General features: G+C 32.9%; 1 protein-coding gene across 6 annotated transcripts in view; it reads left to right on the top strand.

Moving 5' to 3' along the window:
- CARMIL1 (capping protein regulator and myosin 1 linker 1) overlaps window positions 1-22520 on the top strand; it is a 344450-nt gene that overhangs the window by 239567 nt on the left and 82363 nt on the right. For 4 of the 6 annotated variants that reach the window (XM_031946771.1, XM_031946768.1, XM_031946773.1 and 1 more), the window contains exons 18-25: window positions 2300-2311; window positions 6027-6108; window positions 6832-6931; window positions 7026-7080; window positions 13655-13827; window positions 14829-14897; window positions 17527-17620; window positions 22269-22367. In XM_031946771.1, the coding sequence (XP_031802631.1) occupies window positions 2300-2311; window positions 6027-6108; window positions 6832-6931; window positions 7026-7080; window positions 13655-13827; window positions 14829-14897; window positions 17527-17620; window positions 22269-22367 (684 nt within the window). The remainder of the gene's footprint in view (window positions 1-2299; window positions 2312-6026; window positions 6109-6831; window positions 6932-7025; window positions 7081-13654; window positions 13828-14828; window positions 14898-17526; window positions 17621-22268; window positions 22368-22520) is intronic. The other 2 variants (XM_031946772.1, XM_031946774.1) reach the window with 1 other exon arrangement.

Below are 22520 nucleotides of genomic sequence, written 5' to 3'. Positions count from 1 at the left end.
CAAAGTCTATCCATTTGGATAGTTACCAGAGCTTATTCAATGCTAGCAAAACCTTGAAGAATTCAGAGTCTCTTCCAGCCTAAAGTGAGTTCTGTCCATGTAGATAGGTATCTTACACATTTTGATGAGTTAAGTTGAATTACTACTGGTTGGGAAGACATTTCCCAAAGAGAAAATCCAAAAATGTTTTGAGCAGTGATAGCATCATTAAAGTTAGTATATGGCTTCTCAGCATGACTATTTTGAAAGAAAGAACATTTATTTGATTGTAACCGCTTTGGGTGTAATTTAAAATTATCTTATAACCACATATGGAGGAAAGAAGAAATTGAAAGCTTCAATTCTGATTCCTGTGATCTTAATTCCCTCTTAGATAAACAGGAAGGAAGGAAGGAAGGAAGGAAGGAAACAAGCCTTTACTAAGTGCCTGCTATGTGCCAGGCACTGTGCTAAGAGCTTTACAAATATTATCTCATTTGATCCTCACCACAGCCCTGGGAGGTAGGTGCTATTATTATCCTCATTTTACAGTTGAGGAAATGGAAGTTAAGTGACTTGCCCAGGGTCATACAGCTATAATAAGTATTTGAGGCTGGATTTGAGCTGAGATCTTCCTGATTCCAAGTCCAGGATTTTATCATATTAACCAATAAGATACCAGTAGTACCTAATAGTAAAGGGAACCAGACATTTTAAAGAGAAGCCTGAGGGGAGGGATTGTAGTAGAAATTCAGTCACTTCTGTTGGTGAGCCTCAGTGCAGAGTAAGATTTTCAATGGAAGCTACCCACCTGCACATCTCATTCTGTGGTACATTGCAAAGTACTTTGGTGATTATTTCAAAGCATGCACATCAGCTATAAAAATTCTAAAAGTGGAAATGTGTAGTGGGAACTTTAGAGCAGTGCTATTTAATCTGATAGGCTTTCAGCTAGCCTTCAAAATTAGACTGTGTGTGTGATGTATTTATGATTTGTGACCTGTTGTATATTCCCATACACCCCATTCCTTTGCACAAGAACAATAGAATGCAAAGTTGAAAATGTTTCACAAGGGCAAGATGGGCAGGCAAAGATAACAAATGTGTTCCTATAGTTTTTGGTATTTTGAAAATAACTTTTATTTCATATTTCTCAAGTACTTTGACTACCTACTGTTGTCAGCAGACCCAGGTTTCCAGTGAACACCCTTAATTTGGTTTTGATCAGCTAAGTTCTTCCCCTTCCCAAACATAGTGTTTTCTGAATCTTGTTTTCCAAATGAAAAAGGAAGTAGTTTCACTGTCTGGGGGTAATAATTTATCTCTTTTTTCTGACTTTTGGTTTTCATATGCTCTATGATTGATTTCCCCCTTCCCTTATCAGATTCCCAGAGGAATAAATAGTTTTATTCCTGCACAGTTCTTATTATTGGAGGAAAGGTTTGGGGAAAAAAAAAGAGAGAGATAATGGTTTTTCAAGTTAATTTCTATTTAAGTAGACTTGACAACATCTATTTTAAAATAGATGATCTTTGGAGGATAGCAAAGGAGGGATTAGGCTCACCTTTGGGTTTAAATTATCCCATCATCATGGTTAATGGACTGTTAGAAGTGGCTTTTCACTTAGTAGTGGAAGCAACATACAAAATGATAGATCTTGTTTAAGTAGAACATAGTTCTCTTAAAGGAAATGTGATTTTATTTTTAACATTTCAAAATGTATTATGGTTCTCTTGATCTTATTTTCCCTTTAAAAAGTACTAGAGTGCAGAATCCAAAATGAGGCTCGCTTAAAACCAATTTCTGTCTGTCTCTGTGTGTTTGTGTCTCTGTCTCTGTCTTTCTCTCTCTCTCTCTCTGCCTCTCTCTTACACACGCACGCACGCACACACACTCACTCTCTCTCTCTCTCTCTCTCTCTCTCTCTCTTTTCAATCATATAAGTCATTTAAAATTTTTTTCATTTACAATAATGGAAGTACTTTTCTTATTATGAGGGCATTTATATCTTTTTGTCACTTTTGTTTATGTACTTAATGATTTATTTTAATCTATTGTTCTGGTAACTCTTGAAAGATTTGCTGTTTTTCTGTTTAAATTTATCTCCCTTTTCCCTCTGAAGCCTAATTTTTCCTTAAAGAATTTTATAAAAACTTTGTCATTTTATCCCCAGAACTTAGTTTAATGCCTGGCACATAGTAGGTGCTTAATAAGTTCTTATTGACTGCCTGTTGACAGAAATTGCTGCTTTCCCTCTGTTTTATGCTACTTATTTATTGCTGATAATATATTTCACCTTTTCTCCTTGTGCTTTCTTCAGCTTGGCCACTGTGTAAGTACTTTGATAATTCTTATATCAACTTTTTAATATCTAATTCAGTAAACTTCTTAGAAACAAATGCAGCATTGTATGCATAGTACTCACTGATGCTTTCAGTTAATTCAGTTCTTTTTGTTAAGTTGTCAAATATGATGTTTAAGTGTACATGTTAAATATAATATATTTGTGTAAATACACACACACACACACTTATAACATTTTACGTCAAATATCTAGTTTAATAGAGCTCTTAAAAATCACTCATGGTTCCTATTGTTATAGCTAGAAATACATAGATGGTACTTGGCATTAACAAGGTTACAAATTGGGTCTTCTCAAAATCATTTTTATATCTTAAATTGTGCTTGCCAACCAAGTAGATAATTGATGATAATTTTTTTTTCTATTATTAATTCAGACTATAGTCTCTACTATTGTATCTTTTCCAATTTATGTGCTATTCCACCTGTGGAAGTAAAGTTCATTTTATTTGTAATGCTCTTTATGTTTAAAAATTTTTTTTAAGTACATGGAACCTGTATATCACATGTTCATATGCCAGAAAAAGGGCATTGTTCATCCAAGGGTCTCTGTATGAAAAACTTTTTCAGCTAACCAGGAAACCCCTGAAAAAAACCACCAAGTAAAGCTGAATAATTCAGACACTCCCTTTCACAAACTTAATACTCTATTAGAAACCTTTCATGTTGAGCAAAGGTGAACCTTTCTACCATGTTGTTTGCTGATGTGTCTAGAGATAGATTGTATTAGAATGATTTTCACAAGAGAACTACATCTCTTCAAATACTAATGAAAAATTTATTTTGATTTTTTTAAAGACTATTTTAAATACATTTAACTGTATATTTCTCTTGACTGCAGGGAAACTAGTAGAGAACTATATAAACATAATTAGCTTTCTCCAGAATTAGTCAGAATTATCTATCAGACTTTCTTCAGGATAAAATTTTAATACTGAAGTGAAATAATTGAAAGTTGTTTCCTACTGGAGTCCAAATTCAAAAAGACGATTTTGTGCTACTTGTATCTTGACTGTTCTAAAATAATGGTAAAATCTTTGAGTCCATAGATGATGCCATATACAACATTATATATCTCATACAGTACTTGGAATGAGTCCTTGTGTATCATAAGCATACACATTGTACAGAATTTTAAATGTCCATTTTTTGTTGTGCAAAATTATAATTTTTCACCATAGGCCTAATTCTTTTGATTGCCAATAGATGTGATTCCAGGACCTACAGTCTTTTATTGTAACTGTTAATAAGTCTTGTACAATTCTAATTTTAGCTTCAGTGTATTTGAATTAATTTTTTCTTGTTTCTTACAAAATTTTCTCTTTAATCTGGGGGTTTTAAAATTTGGCAATAATATTCCTGTGTGTTTTCCACAAAAGATCTCTTTGAGTTGGTAATCAGTGGATTATTTTTTTCTATTTCTACTTTCCTCTCATGTTCTATCATTTTTTTCTTGTATTATTTTTTACATTATTGTGTCAAGATTCTTTTTGTGGTCACAACTTTCAAGCAGTCCAGTTATTCTTAGATTTTCTCCTCTTGATCTGTTCTCCACATCTGTCATTTTTTCTTACGTTTCACATTCTGTTCTATTTTCTCATTCTTTTTAATCTGCTTTGTTATTTCTTGGTCTTTTATAGCTTCATTGGCTTCCACTTTTCCAATTCTAATTTTCAAAGAATTATTTTCATCTTTTAGACTCTGTATCTTCTTTTCTAGGAGAAACTTTTTTTTTTTCCAGAAGGTTTCTGTTTTGCTTAGATGGTTTTTATTTTCAATTTTATTAATTTAATTTAATTATTATTTTTAAGTTTTTCCTCAGTGTCTCTCAATTTGATTTTTAAATTCTTTTTTGAGTTCTTATATAAATTCTCTCTGGGAAGGGAGCCATTTCATGGTATTCTTTGGGATAGAAGGTTTTTGGTTTTTTTTAACTTTGAAAAGATGAGCCTTCACTGATGGGGTTCTTCTTTGCTGGTTCTTCTTTTTTTTAAAGTGATATTACTGTAAACACCTTTAATCATGGGGTGATTTGGTGCCTGAAGCTTCCCTTCAGCTCTCCACTTTGACCTGGAACCCCAAAGCAAGAGCTCCATCCTCTTGCTAGTGCCCACAGCCAGTAGTGCCCCTGTCCTGCTGCTTCTGCACTCACCAGGTGCTGGTTCTCCCTCCTCCAGGGCTGTGACTTAGCAGCACAGCTGGGCCTGACATTCCCAATCAGCTGAGGAGTTCAGTTCTTGCTCCAAGCCCACAGATGAGAACCTTAAAGCACAAAAGTGCTTTATTGATTTGCTTAAGATTTTCTAGGTAGGATGAAAACACTTTGTTCTAACATGATGAAAGCAGCTGACACAGGTGCTATGGAGCATTTGGAGCTTAGTCAGACATGGAAGATGCCAAGGTCATTTACTGCCTCTCAGGCCATTGCCAGATGAGAGAGTGAAGCTGACAACTTTTTGCAGCTCTATCTTACTTAAATCTAGTTCATGCAGGAGACAAGCATCATTCTGTGATGTCATTGATCCTCTGCAAACAAAGGACAGATAGCAGTAGTGTTTAAAGTCTACGAAGTACTTTTCATGCATCCTAAATTTTATTTTTACCTAAGATTCCAAATTAGTTCCCTGCTTAATATTCTACATATTATGTGTCTTCCTTTTGTTAAAAATAAAAACCAACACAGAATTGAACAAGTGAAATAAAAAGGTATCCTTATCCCACTGAATTTACAGTTGTTACCATGTAAAAAAATAAGTTAGCTAAGTTTTGCCAGATTTTTATTCATGTTTTTATTATATATTTTATTTATTACATTAAATATTTCCCAATTTCTTGTAAAAATAGTTTTTAACATTCATTTTTTAAAATTTTGAGTTCCAAACTCTTTCTCTTTACAGCCTCCTCATCCCCACCAAAGGCAAGCAAGTTGATTCCAATTATATGTGTGAAGTCATGCAAAACATTTCCTTATTTGTTATGTTGCAAAAGAAAACAATTTAAAAAGCCCCAAGAAAAATGAAGTTTAAAAATACTCACTCAAAAAAAAAAAAAAAAATGTGAATAGTGTTTCTATTCCGAAAAGGAATTCCATAGTGGAAAAAAGAACTATATTTTAATAAACTCTCAATAATTAGACATATTATTTCATCCTAACATTTCTGAACCCCTTTACTTCACAGTGAACATCATAACATCTTGCTAGGATGAGTTTGGGTATAGATCACCCCCAAAGTCTGAGTAATGGACTAGCTAGCAAATCTTTTTCTAATAATTGCTGTTGTTTGATTTGGTTTCTTTGATATGATTTCAATGAACACATTTTAAGCAATAAGCTCTTCCATGTCTTCAAGTCAAAATGAAAGCTGCTATAAATTGGTAGTCACTGCCTTTCTTAGTTGTAGAAATAGAGAAATACTTACTTTCCTAATATTTTTCTGCTGATTTGGGAAGCTTGAATTTGATGAAGTGGGAAAAAAAGGGAATTTTTTCAAAATGATAAGGGCTAAACTCATGCATCTTCCTTGCATAGTATTGTTTACAGTAAGCTGTGATGTACATTTTTTTTTTGGTTGGAACACTTATTTTTAAGATTCTTGCTGCTATTTCAGTGGTTTTCTCATACTTCCAGTAACTACAGACTGCTGACAGATGTGTTTGTGTTTGTATTTGATATGTGTATGTTCTAGCTGAGATCAGGAGGTGCCCAGGTGTTAGAAGGCTGCATTGCTGAAATTCACAACATTACCAGCCTAGACATTTCAGACAATGGTAAGTACAGGACAAAAGGGATTTGGAAGATGTAAGGGGAAAAAAAGAAACATAATTTTTTTCTTGGAATAAGAACAGATTAGAGAAAACCATATGGTCTGAATGAGGAAATTCACTAGATAAAAATGCCATTGGTCATTTTGAATTAGCTATTTTTTTTCCAGTTTAGCAAATGATTAGATTTAAGAAATCAGAACAGTGTTTATTAGCTCTTGCAGAAATAAATATCTGGCCCAGTTCACCTAGAGAATGAGATCAAGTGAAAAGTTTCTTTCCTTTTTTCCTGAGAATTTGAACCAGTTATGTTTACACTTGGTACAATAGAAATTGTTCCTCCTATCACTTTATTTATGAATTTTATTTATTAGTATCAACTTTCTGCAAAAAAGAAAATCTGCCTACACTAACAATGAGTAGGTTGGTTATCCTAATAAGGATAAGGGATTAAGCTGCTACAGTGTTCTCAGTCCCCTCCCCATATCCTGCTGACTAAGTGTATAAATAGCCAGTGATGAGAAAAGAGATTTGGGTGAGTCTTTGTAGAGAATGAGGTTATCCCTGTGAAGTAATAGGAAATGAAAGGATAGTTAAAAGAACTTTGAGAATGAATGGTTAAGAATCCACAGGGCTATCATATTAGTGTGTAAATTGGCCCATCTGAAAGTAACCTTCCTTCTGTTCCATCTGTGTTTTGATTCTCTGGTTTATCCTGTTTCCTCATAGGATTGGAATCTGACCTCTCTACACTGATAGTATGGCTTAGTAAGAACAGATCAATACAACACCTGGCATTAGGCAAAAATTTCAATAATATGAAATCCAAGTAAGAGTATTTTCCTTTTTTTCAAAATGACTCAAAGCAACCAACCTCAATAAAGCTGTTGATAAAGCTGTCTCCATTTTTAAAATTCCTTTAGAAATCTTACACCTGTTTTGGATAACTTAGTACAAATGATTCAAGATGAAGAATCGGTGAGTATTGTTTTTAAATTATTTATGTTACTCTCTGTGGCTTTATTCTCCTTGATTCTTTTCAGCTAAATAATCTCTGTATGTTATACTTTAGGAAACATGATTTACACTTATAGATGGTTAAAGATTTTACTGTCTTAGTAAGATTAAATGTACTAGCAATTCAATTCCTCATTTGTATATACACCCAATTCATTCTGGCAGGTCAATGAATTTGACTCCTAGACCCCTCTCTGCATTAACCTTATTTTTTAAGGTCAAGTGACAACTGAGCTTCAGTTTTTGTTTGTTGTGAAAATAGGTGGCCTTGCAACCTTAGCTCTTGCTGTGAAACGTTAAATTGCTCATTTGAATTCATTTAGTTTTGAAGAATTGAAAGAAGCATAAAAATCCAGCCACATTTTTCTAAGAGTTTGTTATTATGCTCTAAAAATCCTACCTATTTATCCTCTTTTGGTTGCCCTTGACCAAGACTCACTCTGGAAAAAATGTTTAAATTTAAAATGTCTTCAACATGATCCTTTTTTTCCTTGAACACCAGAAAAGAAAGTGATCTTACACTAGGTTAGAATTAGATAGCATGAAAGAAGCATGAGAAAAGCGTGCCTTGTAATCCTTTTAGTTTTGTTCTTAGCATTTGGCCCCTTACTTGTATTTGAGTCCTTTTGAATTTGGTCCCTTCCTTCTCATAGTCCACATTTGAACATGAAATATAACTTCATAATTATCTTTTTTTAAAAACTAAACTCTATGTGTGTATAGATGTCCCCACATTCGGTGAAATGGGAGGGATCCCCACTGTTCATTGATGGTTTTCTTTTTTTTTTTTTCAATTTTTGTAGCAAGTTTGAAAGTTCATGTCTGATTTCCTATATCAATCTTTCTGTATTTTAAAAGGATCTTACTTGTTCTAACTCCAGAGTAGTAATATTCTTTACTAGAACAGGAAAGGAAATTGCATCTGATGCTCTGCTTTAAATGTAAGATGAGATTTCTTAGGTACCTTTCAAAGTTGCTGAAGAAACTAGTGGGAAGCAGAAGGGACTTGCAGAATCCTAGGGATTAGAATACTTCCTTTCTTTCTCTGTATACTGAGTACTTTCTCTGCTGCTCTTGTCAACATTCCATCAACCTATTGTATGGCCCTAAGCTTGGGTAAGTGTGGGAGGCTTCCTACTAGCATAAGAAATCAGACGGGATTTATCCCTCCAATTTTCTGAATACAACTTCCTTTATGTTAGATTTATGCTAATCTAATTTTCAAACTGCAAATTAGGGGGCGAGCTTCATTTATTATTTAATAAATTTTAAAAGTGCTTTATTTTATCCTAATGCTCATACAATACCTACCTTGTTCTTAATAATAGATCCTGTTATTGAAGCAAGACATAATCTGGGTACCTATTCTAGCTTCTGTACCCTCTATTTTTGTATATGTAATTTAGCCTTACATCAGTTACCTTTACTTTTTGTCTTGACTAATATTTAGTGATTTTGGGATCTTGTGTGACTTGAATTGCCACAGCTTTTTGTGGTTTGGGACGCTAATTCTATAAGGCAATATTTAGTATCTGTTCTAAAACATTTGTTAAACTATACATTTAACATTTTACAATAATAATAGGTTATGTGATCAGATTTTATTTAATTTCTCTTCCATTAGAAGCCTTAACAATTTGTTTTTCTAATTCTAAAGGTTAACTTTACAACTAGCTAAAATGTATTCTGATAGTTTTTAGAAATTCTTTAAAAGCATTCTTGAGGAGAATGCAGGTATGATATTTAAAAGAGAACTGTGTCATGTGAAAGCACACACAGCCTTGTTACTAACAGCACCTTATAATTAAAAGATTTTTTTTTTTAACTTTCATGTCATTGAAAAGTAGGTGACTTGTAAGAAAAAAATTAGCATATTGCTTTTTTTTTCTACTACTGAATCAGTAATGAGTAGAATGCTTAAAATGATCAGTTATGTGCATCTTATTACTACAGAAATACAACCAGCAAGAAAATCTAGATTCATTTGATGGAGTTGTTGTTTTTACATAGTTTTAAATAAACATGAGCACTTCATTTGCATTTTACATTAGCATGTTGTTCTTAAAAAGAGGATTTCTTTGTCCATGAAGCATGTTATTTCTCCATGAAGCATTTTATTTCTTCAATATCATACTGTTAGTTTCAGTTGAAAATTTGATTGTAGTGAGTTGGTGTACTTAGTCCATATTTTTCTCTACCTATGGTTAGAATTAAGAAGTAAAAGGGAAAAGGTAAAGATAGAAAAATTGTACTTTTGTTGTGAGGCACTTAAATTTTAAAAATTATATTGTCCCCAGTGGACCTGAATGTGCCTTACTTAGAAACACTTATAGCAAGCATTTCAAACCTGAATTTTTAAATAGTGTCTGCTAAGAGCAAGAGTACTAAAATTAAAATTACCAGCAGAATTTTGTGCTAAGATTCTATTAGCTTTAAAAAAAAAAGATGATTCTATATGTATTTGTGTAATTCAGAAGTGTTAAGTAATATGTGTTTGATTCTGAATACAGAATGATAATTAGCACTAGGCTGACAGTAGTATTGGCAGTTTTTTGGGGGGAATATCATTGAAAAAAGATTATTGGGATAATAAGAAATGTGATTGTTGCTTTCTGTCAAGAAAACAATAATGCATTTGTTTTCATTTCAATATCAAATTATCTTCAGACTAAAATTTTATTTTAGGAGTAATATTTTTCTCCTTTATTTGAGTGCGGCTTTTGAATGAAATTTTAAAGCAATCAATCCCACTAAATTAATGATTATTTTATTTTATTGTTTATTATTATTATTTTTTGCTGAGGTAGTTGGGGTCACTTAAGTGACTTGACCAAGGTCACACACAGCTAGGAAGTATTAAATATCTAAGGTCGTATTTGAACTCAGATCCTTCTTCAAGGTCAGTGCTCTATCACACTGCGCCACCTAGCTGCCCCCTATTCATGATTATTTTAAATGTTTTTGTGTGATGGCTCATGCATCTTTTGTGGAATTGATTGTGTTAATGCTGAGCATCCCATTAAAACTTTTTTTATTTCAAAATTTTTCATAATTATGTAAAACTAATATTATTCTTTTTTAGTCCCATAAAAGACTGATGTAGAAAATTTGTTATAAATTCAGAGAACTGGGGCTGTTAGGTGGCACAGTGGATAAGGCACTGGCCCTGAAGTCAGGAGGACCCAATTTCAAATCTGGCCTCAGACACTTAACACTTCCTAGCTGTGTGACCCTGGCAAGTCACTTAACCCTAATTGCCTCAACAAAATAAAAAAAGAAAACAAAATTCAGAGAATTCGCCAAGTCACTTGATACTCAACCTATTATATAATATATAGAATTGTAAATTATAAATGGTAATAATATTATTAAATATTAATAATAAATGTTAATCAGTGAGAGTGGAGCTTTTACTTTTCCCATATCCATCCATCCATTTATATGGCTTGGCAAGCTGGAGTACTTAAATTAAAATAAACTCTCAAGCTATCGTATCAGATAGGGTATAGAAATGTGCAAATTGTAGAAAGGCTTTAGATTAACTCTCATAATGGAACCTGGTTCTATACCTCTTTTAATAGTTATATACTACAGTAATTTTAGCAGCTAGGTGGCATGGTGCATGGATGTTGGAAAGATACATGTTCACAAGTTCAGATCTTGCCACAGATACTTAGTAGCTCTCACTTAACCCGGTTTGCCTTCATTTCCTAATCTGTAATGTTAGAGAAGAAAATACCAAACTACTCTAGCTATTGTTGCCAAGAAAACCCCAGATGGGATCAAAACAAATTTTAAAACTGTATTAATGGACTAACTGCTTCATTGGAATTCTAGCAATAGCTAGCATAGAGTCAGGGAAACCCAACTTCAAATTCAGCCTAAAATACTTATTGTTTTATGACTCTAGGTCAGTCATTTAATCTCTGTCAGCCTCAATATCCTCATCTATAAAATGAGGATAGTAATAGTATCTACCTCATAGAATTGTTATAAGGATCAAGTGAAATAATATTTGTAAAGAGCTTTGTAAACCTAAACATACTATATAGATGCTAGCTATTATTATTCATCTGAAGTTTGGGCATCTGTAGTCTGTTTGCTTGGTGCAGTGAGTTTTATTTGGGGGACTGATGTCAATAATAGTAATAATGTGATTGTGACACTTTGCAAAGTATTCTACATATATTCTCAGATGATTTTCAAAATATTCCTGGGTGGTAGATATTTGCTAATTATTCCATTTTACATAGGTTCCAGGTTCAAACAGGTTAAATAACTTGTATAAGCTCATATTGCTAGTCAATATCTCGTAAGATTCAGGTTTCAATCTTGAGTCTTCTAATTTCAAAAAAGAAAGCTCTGTTCATTATACTTTGCTGTCTCTCTTGATTTATTAGGAAGTACTTTAAAATGGAGAATGTTGGGCTCCTCTTTTTTGACCAATGGAAAGACTTTAGGGATGAGAGCCACATGTGAAATGGGCTATAAGTTTTTTATTGTAAAATGTCTCTATATAGAGTAACAAACTCTTAGTTCTTAAGCAGTTGGAACTATATAGCCATTGATTTCAAAGAATATTAGTTGTTTCATTGGACAATAATTGAGCTTTTTTCAAGACTATTTTTGTGTACATTTCAAAAGAAATTTTCAATTCAATCCAATTTATTATTTTCATCCATTTTTCTGCAAGAATTTTTTTTTTTTGCAAGAATTAGGCATATCCTATAAGTGTGCTTCATAATTAAAATTAGATAAGGTTCAGAATTTATGCAGGTCAATTTTTATTCTTTAAAGATTTTATTTTATATAAGAAAAAAGATGAAGACTAAGCAAGAAGCATAGCTTTAGTGGCTATTAGACAATTTCGACACAAGATTTTTTTTTAAAGAAGATTGTTGAGTATTGATACTCCAGTGATCTTTTCCTTTCCTACTGGTGACTAGCATGTTATTGTTCTAACATTTGCTAATCTCACTAGCCTATAGACTAGCAGCTATGAGGCACAGTGGTTAGAATGTTGGACTTGGAGTGAAGAAGACTAGACAAATAACTTAACATCCCTTCAGCTTCATTTGTTATGTAGGAATAATAATAGCAATTTATACAGGACTTTTGTGAGTTAGATAATATATATGGAAAGCGTTCTTTGCAAATTTTAAAGCTGTATGTAAATCCTATTATTATTTATTGTTAAATTGGAACAGATAAGGCTGGCTTATTATTATCTTTTGATCTCAGTTCTTTGGGATTGTGTATTCTATCTACATTGTTCTATTGTATTTGACTCCTGTCTATATTTTATCATAAATCTCTCATATAGAATCTACTGAAAAAATATTTTTTAAAAAATATTTTGAGTGAACTAATGGAACACTAAAGCTGCCTTCCCAATACATGTTTGAACCCCATTAATTTCCCAACAGATTTGTTTTTTTTTTCTTTAATATTTCATCATTTTTTACTGATTGATTGATTGAGGCAAAAGGATGACGACCAAGCAGAATGTCCTTAGTTTTCCTTGATAGCAGTCAGTTATTTTCCTTAAAAATAGAGAGGATTTGGAGTTGGGAATCAGAAGATCTGGGTCTCTGATCTTATCTCAGGAATTTGATAATTATATGACTTTAAACAAGTCAATAAACTCAGTTTAAACTATTTATATTTTGTTTATTTAAGTTCCAGAAATAAAAGACTAACCATTTTTCTTTGTTCTGCCTCAATTCTTATTAGGATTTTGATTGTTCATTTATTCACATTTGCAGTTTAATTTTATACAATCATAGTTATATTATACTCTTTATATTATTAACATTGTTATTTATTTAACCATTCTCTTATTATTGGACATTTAAGTTGTTTCCAGTTTTGTGTGCTTGCATATTATTACTGTTAGAAAATCTTTGAAGAGAGAGTCTTTTTTTTGATATTTTTGTTAACACTTTCAGGGCATCTTTCCAATAGATGAATTGTTGGGCCAATATATTTATTTCTATAACTTTTACTCTGTACTGCCAAAAAAAAAATTCTGAAATTTTGCATTTCCCTGGTAGTGAATGACTGGACTTGTTTTTTCATACCCTTCTCACCACTTACATTCATAGTTTGTATTTAATTTTGCCAAGTTGTCAGGTGTGAGACGGTATTCCAAAGTTGAAATTTTTAGAAAAGTGAAATTTAGCAAAGTTTAGTTTAGTTGTATTTGTAATTTATTCTTTCTTTTTTTTCTGTCAGATATATTTTAAATGATGTCTTTTACTCCATTTATTTTACCCAAATCATTTTTTTTGCAGTGTATGATCATCTGAAATATTTTGGTTGGCTGGTATTAGGAATTAAACTAAAAGGTTTGCTGAGAATCATTTCAAATCCAGGATTGAAAGTCATTTATTGCTACTATTTTATTACTATGACTGGAGAAGATTCATCCCACAATTTAATCAGTTCTCTGAAACATTAATTTAATATGACTTACTAAAGGTGATTACAAACCTGATGGCATTGCTGTGACCTGTCTTTGTTGTTCAATGTACAGCCTTTGCAGTCCTTATCCCTTGCAGACTCCAAACTCAAAACAGATGTAACCATCATTATAAATGCTCTGGGCAGCAATACCTCTCTAACCAAAGTGGACATCAGTGGGAATGGAATGGGGGACATGGGAGCAAAGATGCTGGCAAAAGCCCTGCAGATCAACACTAAGCTCAGGTATGGAAGAAAAAAATGAATTTAAGTGTTTAACTCTTTAGAGAATTAAGGAATTGTGGAATGACTCAAATCAGCATCTGTTGTCTATGCTTACCCATTGGGATGTTGATCACTCTGTTCAAATGATGGTACAGTTCCATTGGTCATTTGGCAAAATTCATGTATCACCTGTTGTTAGAGGTGAATCCAATGTCAACACTCTCTTAGTTTAGGCTCAATGTTGAGATAAAATGAGGTACTTGTAACTTGTTCAGCTGAAAAAAGTTTACTTACCCTAACACAGCAAGCAAATGAATGAGGGTACATCTTCTCTGATTGTGATCTCTCTCATTGTAATATGAAAACATAGCTGGCCAATAGGCCAGGGTACCAAGTCTGAATGTATGACTGAATGGTTTCTAAAATCCAGAAACTTGAAGGAGCCCTAACCTTGAGTTTTAAAAAATAATCTTAGCAATTTAACCATTTTCTCAACAGAGAGCTCTTGGGATCATTCTTCCAAACATAATGAGTCATTTGGGCAAGATATATAGTATATGTAGTGTATAGTATGTGTTAGTTCCCTAGAACAGAGTCTCAATACACTAAAACTTTTTGTTCATTACTTTTTTTATTGTATTAATCAAAAGGTACAAGATTGAAAGTCTGTATTTTGGGATATTAGAAATGTCATTATCTATAAGTTTGGGGTTTTTTTGCCTGCAAAAATCCAAATAATACTTTTTTTAAACTCTTGCTATTTCTATTAATATATTGATACTTTTATGTCACTTTGTCTTTTGTTTTCTTTTCTATTTGTTTCTAAGTTCTCTTAGTAGAGATGATAACAATATAATAAAGAAGGAAAGCCAACATTCTCTATCATGTAAGATTCATAAAAATCTTATGTCTCATGATATCACTGTCCAATTTCTTTAATATAGAGGGCATTTGGATTTGGTGGAAAACTCTTCTTTCTCTCAAGTGCTTCTGACTATTTTCATATATTTTTTTTGAAACAGGACTGTCATCTGGGATAAGAACAATATCACTGCACAAGGTTTCCAAGATATAGCTGTTGCTATGGAGAAGTAAGTTTTTGATAGGGTTCTTTTCTAGAAAAATGAAATTTCCATTTTGGGGCAAAAGAATAACTAAGCAGAATGCCCTTACTTTTCCCAGATAGCAGTCAATATTTTCCTTAAAACAGAGAGAATTTGGTGGCAGCTAGATGGTGTAGTTGATAAGTGCCGGCGCTGAAGTCAGAAGGACTTGAGTTCAAATCCGGCTTCAGACACTTAATACTTCCTAGCTATGTGACCCTGGGCAAGTCACTTAACCCCAATTGCCAGAGCAGGGGCAGGAGGGACAGGGAGAGGAGGGAAAAAATGTGAGAATGAGAATAAATTTGGCTTGGGAATCAGAAGATCTGGGTCAGAATTTCATCTCAGGAACTTGATAACTATATGACATTAAATAAGTCACTGAACTCGGTTTCCCCAATCTAAACTACCTTCCCTAACTACCTCATCATACTGACAGAAGCCACCAAATTAAATTATATGTGTGAAAGCACTAGGAAAACTACGAAGTATTTTGTAAAGATAAAACAGCTGATGGCACTTTGGTAAGTTTGAATGCTAAGACTGGGATCAGGAAGATTTCAAATCCAACCTCTGAAACTTACTACCTCTGTTATCCTGGGAAAGTCACTTAATCTTAATTGTCTGTCTCAGTTTCCTCAACTGCAACCCACCTCCCCAGGTTGTTGTGAGGCTCAAAGAAGATAATATTTATAAAGTACTTAGCATAGTGACTGGTACCTTAATAGATGCTTATTCTCTTTTCCTCACTCCCATAATTGAAAATGTAAGGTATTATTTGGAATGGGAAAACTTAGACTATATTCATGCTCTAGTTTGGGAGTTGAATTGTGTGATCTCTAAATCCCATCTCCATCTATGATTCTGCCTTATCCATAATAGTAGGTACTAAGTTAATACATATGATGCAGCATTTCTAGTCACAGTAATAGTGTAAAAAATGTCACTCGACCTGTTTCTTCTTGTCAAAGCTATTCTGCTGATTTAAAAAATCTTAATGTTGAATTTCATACTGAATTGGAGGGAGAATAAACCAAAATGAAGATATTATGGACCTTGAGCTAATTACTTGATTGTTTTTCATAATTACTAAAGTAATTACTAATTACTTTATTCTCTTTTCAGAGAAAAATTATATTAAAATACATATTAACCTTTTATTGGTGTATGTACATCTACCTTTGATAAGAGGTGAAAAACTCCGCTGTGCCTTAATAGACAATATTCCTAAATTGCTGTGGTTGGGGGGTGAGAGGGAGAGTCAGTAAGTGGTCAGCCTTCTGGTGATGTGTCTATCCAAATGTAGCCAGGCTAGTCCTTGAGTAACAGACACACAATCTATTGCCAAGCCTATTTCAGAAACCTTTCTAGCTTTGTAGAATCTGCCAATGTATAACGACTAAAATTTGCTGATTTCATTTGTTTTAAACTCACTATGCTGGTATGTCAAAAATTGGATGTGGGAGAACAAAGTCACAAAGATTGTAAAATAGACACATTGTCTCCTAGTTATGGTTGGTTGATTGTTTTAAGCTAAATAAGGGCATTTTGCTGAAACAAAACAATTAAAAATTTCATAAACGAAATTTATTAGATTTTTCTTTGTCTATTTTTTTTATTAAACCAAACCAACCTTGAGCATTATTTTCCTGCAGTGTTCCTTATCTTAATACCTGTAATATCATATGATAGCATAATGTAATTATATTGTTATCTAAGAGTAATTCCCAATTAATAATCTATGTTTAGGAATTAATTGCTAGTGTACTATTCTAATAGAAGTTGTTAAGTCTGATAAAGGGGATCCACTGGGACCTACTTTCTCTCTGGAGTCTTTTGTAAAAAAGAATTTAGCTGGTAAATGGTATTAATGAATAGGGAATTTTTATGGTAGCAAATGTATAGAATAAGTTATTATTCATTGCAGTAAAACCTGTCTACTAGGAAATCACATGTCAGGTAGTTTTTGGGAAAAGAAAGCACAAGAGCTACAATTCTACCCCCAAAGATTCTCACTGACCCAAGTAATGAAGATAGTTACTTTTAGTATATTGTATTATCGTGTACAATATCATTCAAATGGAGGAAAAATGAAGTCTAGGGAGATTAAATGACTTGTGAAATCCAATATTGTATTGATTATCAATGACAGAGATGTTTTAGGTGTTAATCCAGAGTTCTTCCACTGTGCCACTGCTTATGTGATCATTTTCTTTTTAACATGGTTTGTTTGAAACTGGTAAACAACAACAAATTCAGAATTTCTTTCAAGGCTAGTGACTGTAAATCAAATATGAATGTCATTTAGGCTTGAATAGGCTATCCCAAACTTTGGAATGATGTTCTCAACCTGTAAATTCAGTTTATATGATATATTTAACACAAACTTGGAAAGTATATAGATTATTTTAGACACATATAAACAAATTGCAGTAATGTTATAACATATAATCTGTTGAAAAATGTTTATCCTTGATCCAACTGCCTGAAGTAAATTTGGAGCTTGCAATGCTTTTGCTTATTGTCCTTTCTAATGAATATCATTATTCAAAAGCAATTGATTCACTATTATGCTATGAATTATTTTGTAATAATACATTTTCCCTTTCATTTTTAGGAATTATACTTTGAGGTTTATGCCCATTCCCATGTATGATGCTTCCCAAGCACTTAAGACAAATCCTGAAAAAACAGAGGAGGCACTGCAGAAGGTATTGTATAAATGGTTTATTCTTGGAAAAAGAATTAATGAAAATAATTATAGTAACACCTCACATTTACATCATACTTTAGAGTTCACAAAATACTTCCCTTGGTGTAGTTTTTGGAGTGATCAATGTAGTAATAATAATCATCACTACTATTTCAAAGGTGAAAAATGAAGCACAGAAAAGATAGTGACTTTTCCAGCATCATATGTTTTAGAAGTGAGAACTCACTTTTTGTTTCTTGTACAAAAAGACTGTTTTGTTTAGGAGAAGAGGTTATAGACAAAATAAGAGGTAAAATGGGCATCAGGAGTGGCAAATATGAAATAGAGTTAGGAGAGCATATAGTTAGCAAAGAAACAGATAAGTTCCTCAAGGGAACTCACAATTAACCAGAAGAAAGGAAATACTCCATGAGGTGAGAGTAATCCATTAACTGGAAAGTTAGATTTATCAGAATTATCTAGAGTAAGGAGAAAGGTCCTATTAAAGGGAACGGGAGAGAGAATACGTCATAGTGGGCTTAATCCTGAAAAAAAACTTAACTGGCACAAGTCTTCTTACAATGAATTTGTGTCATAAGAGTATTATAACTATATTTTCTCTTTGCCATCACAATACCCCTGATATTGCCAAAGGGACACTACTGTGTTCGTCAAGAATTAAGCTTGGTGTGTCATTAAATTTCAATGAAGAAATAACCAAAGTTAACAATTATTAGTGAGAGATAAAACCCTAGTCTCTTAGTGTTTCTGACTTCCTAGAAAGAATGTGTGATTATGAAGTTGAAGGCATGGTTAATTGTAGATGAATCATTTCATGCATGTGAGTCCATTTGGAACTTGAAATTGTTTTTGTTTTTGTTGTTCTTGGCAAGTGTTTTTTAATAAATATTCCATAGCCTATATAGCCTTAAGTTCTTCTTGGTGTTAACTTTTAACATTGTTAAAATTGTTTTTAACAACTATTATGTATCTACTCTTTTTTTTTTTTAATGTATCTACTCTTCTCAGAGAAATATACTTGATGCTAGGGGAAACAAAATTATTTAGACTTTGACTTATGCTTTCTTGGAACCTAGTAGAGGGGATATAAGCCCAGAGCCAATATATTAATTATTCCATGCTAAGTACAAAATAAATTTACAAATCCATCTACACGCAGTTAATACCCAAGATCTTAAAAGGAAAAAATTCATTTTATCCTGGGAGAATTGTATAATTATATTCTCATATAAAGTTTGCCTTTAGTCTGATACATTATTCTCAGCTGGTTGGAGAAATATAAATATTTAGTCCTTTCACAAGAATTATTTAATTGCTTTAACAGGAACAATAAATATGTGATCCTGCTTCCTATATTTACCAACTTAAAAAAAATACACTAAAATCTTTTTGCTTTAATTTGGGTCAGTATGTAGCTATCTTGTGGATTCTTGCTATGCTGGCTATATTACTCAATGACCTTTAAACTCTAAGTCTCTATCCCTTTTTACTCCTTCTTTTAAAATTGGTATATGGTCCAGCCTTGACTACAGAAAGGGTTCCTGCACTCAAGGATATATGAGAAGTATGGTTTTATGCATTTTCCTTTATAACCTCTGGCATTTGGATATTCTATCGTTGATGTTACACTGGATGACTCCAGTTTTGTGATGTTTAGAAAATTTGAGACATAGTTTCTAGGTAATTAATCATTTTTATCAATAATGCTACCATATTACCAATAAAATGGATCAGTAACGATCAAATGCTGATTGTTTCTGAGGATGGCAATAAACTCTGACTGGTTAAACAATAATGAAAAATTAATATTGTAATGAGAGGTGCACCTATTCTAATGAGTGACAGAGGATATGTGTGTGTAACTTTGATCATGTCATTTACTTCCAGATTGCTCCAAATCTAGACAAAAGATCATTATCCCCCACACAGATTTGAGCAGAAGACAACCATCAAGAATTTAACCTTAGATCAAATTTCTTAAGGTTGGGAGTAACAATTCCCAGACTGAGAAGAATATCGATCCTATCTGCAATCATCAGTCCTGTTCTTCACATGCTAAGCCTTGAAATGAGGATTTTAGAGAAAGGAGGGGTAGGGGGTGAGGACTCTGGATCTCTTCCAAATCTTTAATTATTAATAATAATTTCTCTCAGTACTATCCTTTTGATGATGATGGTGTGTGTGTGTGTGTGTGTGTGTGTGTGCGCGTGCGTGCATGCACAATGTTAAAGCCATTTGTAAAGAGTTATCCTCTCAAGCCATATCCTTTTTGAGCTGTCTCCCCAAGAGGAACTTTATATTTTCACATTATAGATAAATAGGCTACATAGTCTATAAAGCAACAGTACTTCATCTGCAGAGGAACCATAAATTTATCAGGATAGTTTTAGGAGAAACTTAAGCTTATGCAGCAAGTAAGCTGTATCCTGAACTTAGCATTAAAACGATTTTTTGCACTCACTCCACAGATGAACTCAACCACAGTAAAATCCCAGAATGGTTTCCATACCATACCAGGTGATCTCTGGGCTCAGACAAGCACTTATGGTACCATTGTTCTGGTCATGAAGCTCTGCTATGAATCCAACTTGTGTTATTGTTGCTCTTACCCCTCATTGTCTAGACTACAGTTCACTGTGTAGTCACTAATATATGTATTGAAATTTGCCCACATTAGAATGGCCCTCTCTATTAAGAGGAGCCCCAGCATGTGTGGTTTCCCTCTCTGCTTGCAAGCTGTTTTTCACTACAGAAAATAATTGTGTTAGTCTCTGCACAGTTGTTCTTTCCTGCTCTGTTTGGCTCTGGCTTCTCCAGGCCAAAATCTTTAGTCTGGTTGACAGATTCAAGCTGCCTTTGGGAAGGCTATAAGATCTCAGCAATAAGAGCTATAAGCCCAAACTTCAGAATGAATGAGCTGGACCCTAGTTGTTCTTAGGAGCAAAATGAGGCAGAACAGTTAACCTAAGGGATGGAACTGAGCCCATGTTCCACTTTGTGCTGGACTAAAATACTTTAGTGTGAAGATCTTTCTGGAAGAAACATTTTCTTCTATTGCTAGTATTATGACCTTGAAAAGATAGGACTTACCATTGGAGCTTTAAGAGAACTATAATGTAATATAATGCTATGGTATTAATGTGTCATTTTAATGGTGTTTAATTTCCTTCTTTTGTAGACCTTGGGATTTTTATGATTTCTTCATTTCTGTTTAGTGACATGCTACATTTTGTCTTCCTTTCAAGTTTCCAGGGACCATACTAATTATCAATTTTATTTTAATTGCAACTAATTGATATTGAGTAGTCATTTTAGCATATGCAAAACTAAAATGAAAAGCAGAAAAACACTTAAAGCCTTCTGGTTATTACTGTTTCTAAATTAGGAGATAGCGAATTAAAAGATAAAAATGGTTTAATGATATAAAAAGCAGATGGTGAAACTTGCCCATCATTTATTAATTGGAAAAAAATTTCTTTGAATGGAATATTGGAGGTGGATATTAAAGACACATGGTTAGTATACAAATGATTTAATTAAATCTGCTTGATGTTGTTTATTAAAGGTTTCTTCTCATTTATATCATGGGAGGTATTAAGGAAAATGCAAAAGTCTAAATCCTTTATTTCTCACAAAAATACATTCCCTCATTAACTGTTGTTTCAGCTTAAAATAAATAATATTAGGGGGCAGCAAGGTGGCACAGTGACTAGAGCACCAGCCCTGAAGTCAGGAGGACCTGTGTTCAAATCTGGTCTCAGACACTTAACACTTCTTAGCTTTGTAACCCTGGGCAAGTCTCTTAATCCCAATTGCCTCAGCCAAAAAAAAAAAAAAAATATATATATATATATATATATATATATATATAATGTGTGTGTGTGTGTGTGTGTGTGTGTGTATACACATATATATATATTAAAGTTACCAGGGAAAATTAAGATTTATTGAAGAGAAATTGTGGTTTGTCCAGTCATTATGAATATATCCTAATATTCATGACTCAGAAGGTACCATGATATACTGGTTAGAGTGCCAAATTTGAACTCAATAAGACCTGGGCTCATACTAACTCTTTATCTAAAACACAATTATAATAGTAATAATACTGCCTCAAAGGATTATTGTGAACCTCAGATGTAATGCGTGTCAAGTTCTTCAGAAGCTTTAAAACTCTGTAGAAATGTCACTATTATTAATATTACCATTATATTATCCTTCTAAATACATAACTGTTTTTGCAATTTACCCTTAGAAAAATGCTTATTACATACTGTACTCTTTGAGATATACAATATGTATGAGTGGCCTTAAACTGCATGTGTATTTGTGAGCATATGAAGAAATTCTTATAATCAATAAATGGGATATGTAAACCATACAAGCAATTAAATAATGGCTTCCACTTGTCAAATATTGAATCTAATATTTCATGTCTTAAAAAAAGTAATTTCATGTCTTAGACTAAATTTTTTACTAAATAATTACAAATCATTATAATTGTGTTTTTTTCTTCTTTTTTGTTGATGATGTTGAATCAAGTCATGTGCAGAATGGTTGTGAAGTTCAGCAGAGACCTGTCATAGACTTGGTTTTCTGCCAGAACTGAAAGGTATTTCTGACATTTATTTTTGTTTCACTTTCAGATAGAAAACTATTTGCTTCGGAATCATGAGACAAGAAAATATCTCCAGGAGCAGGCCTACCGGTTACAACAAGGCATTGTTACTAGCACCACACAACAAGTATGGAAACCTTAATCTTGACTAAATACTACTTGCATTGTCATTTATTATTCAACATTATTTACTTTTTTCATTCCAGATATACGGGTTTTCTTGGCCTGCTTTTATGATAGAATAACAGGAGAGATGTCTATCTTCCCACTTCCCCTTCCC

This window comes from Sarcophilus harrisii, chromosome 1, assembly GCF_902635505.1.
Source record: "Sarcophilus harrisii chromosome 1, mSarHar1.11, whole genome shotgun sequence".
In the NCBI taxonomy this organism is placed as follows: Eukaryota; Metazoa; Chordata; class Mammalia; order Dasyuromorphia; family Dasyuridae; genus Sarcophilus; species Sarcophilus harrisii.
Note: the sequence above shows the minus strand (reverse complement) of the source record. Positions and strands in the feature narration are given on the sequence as shown.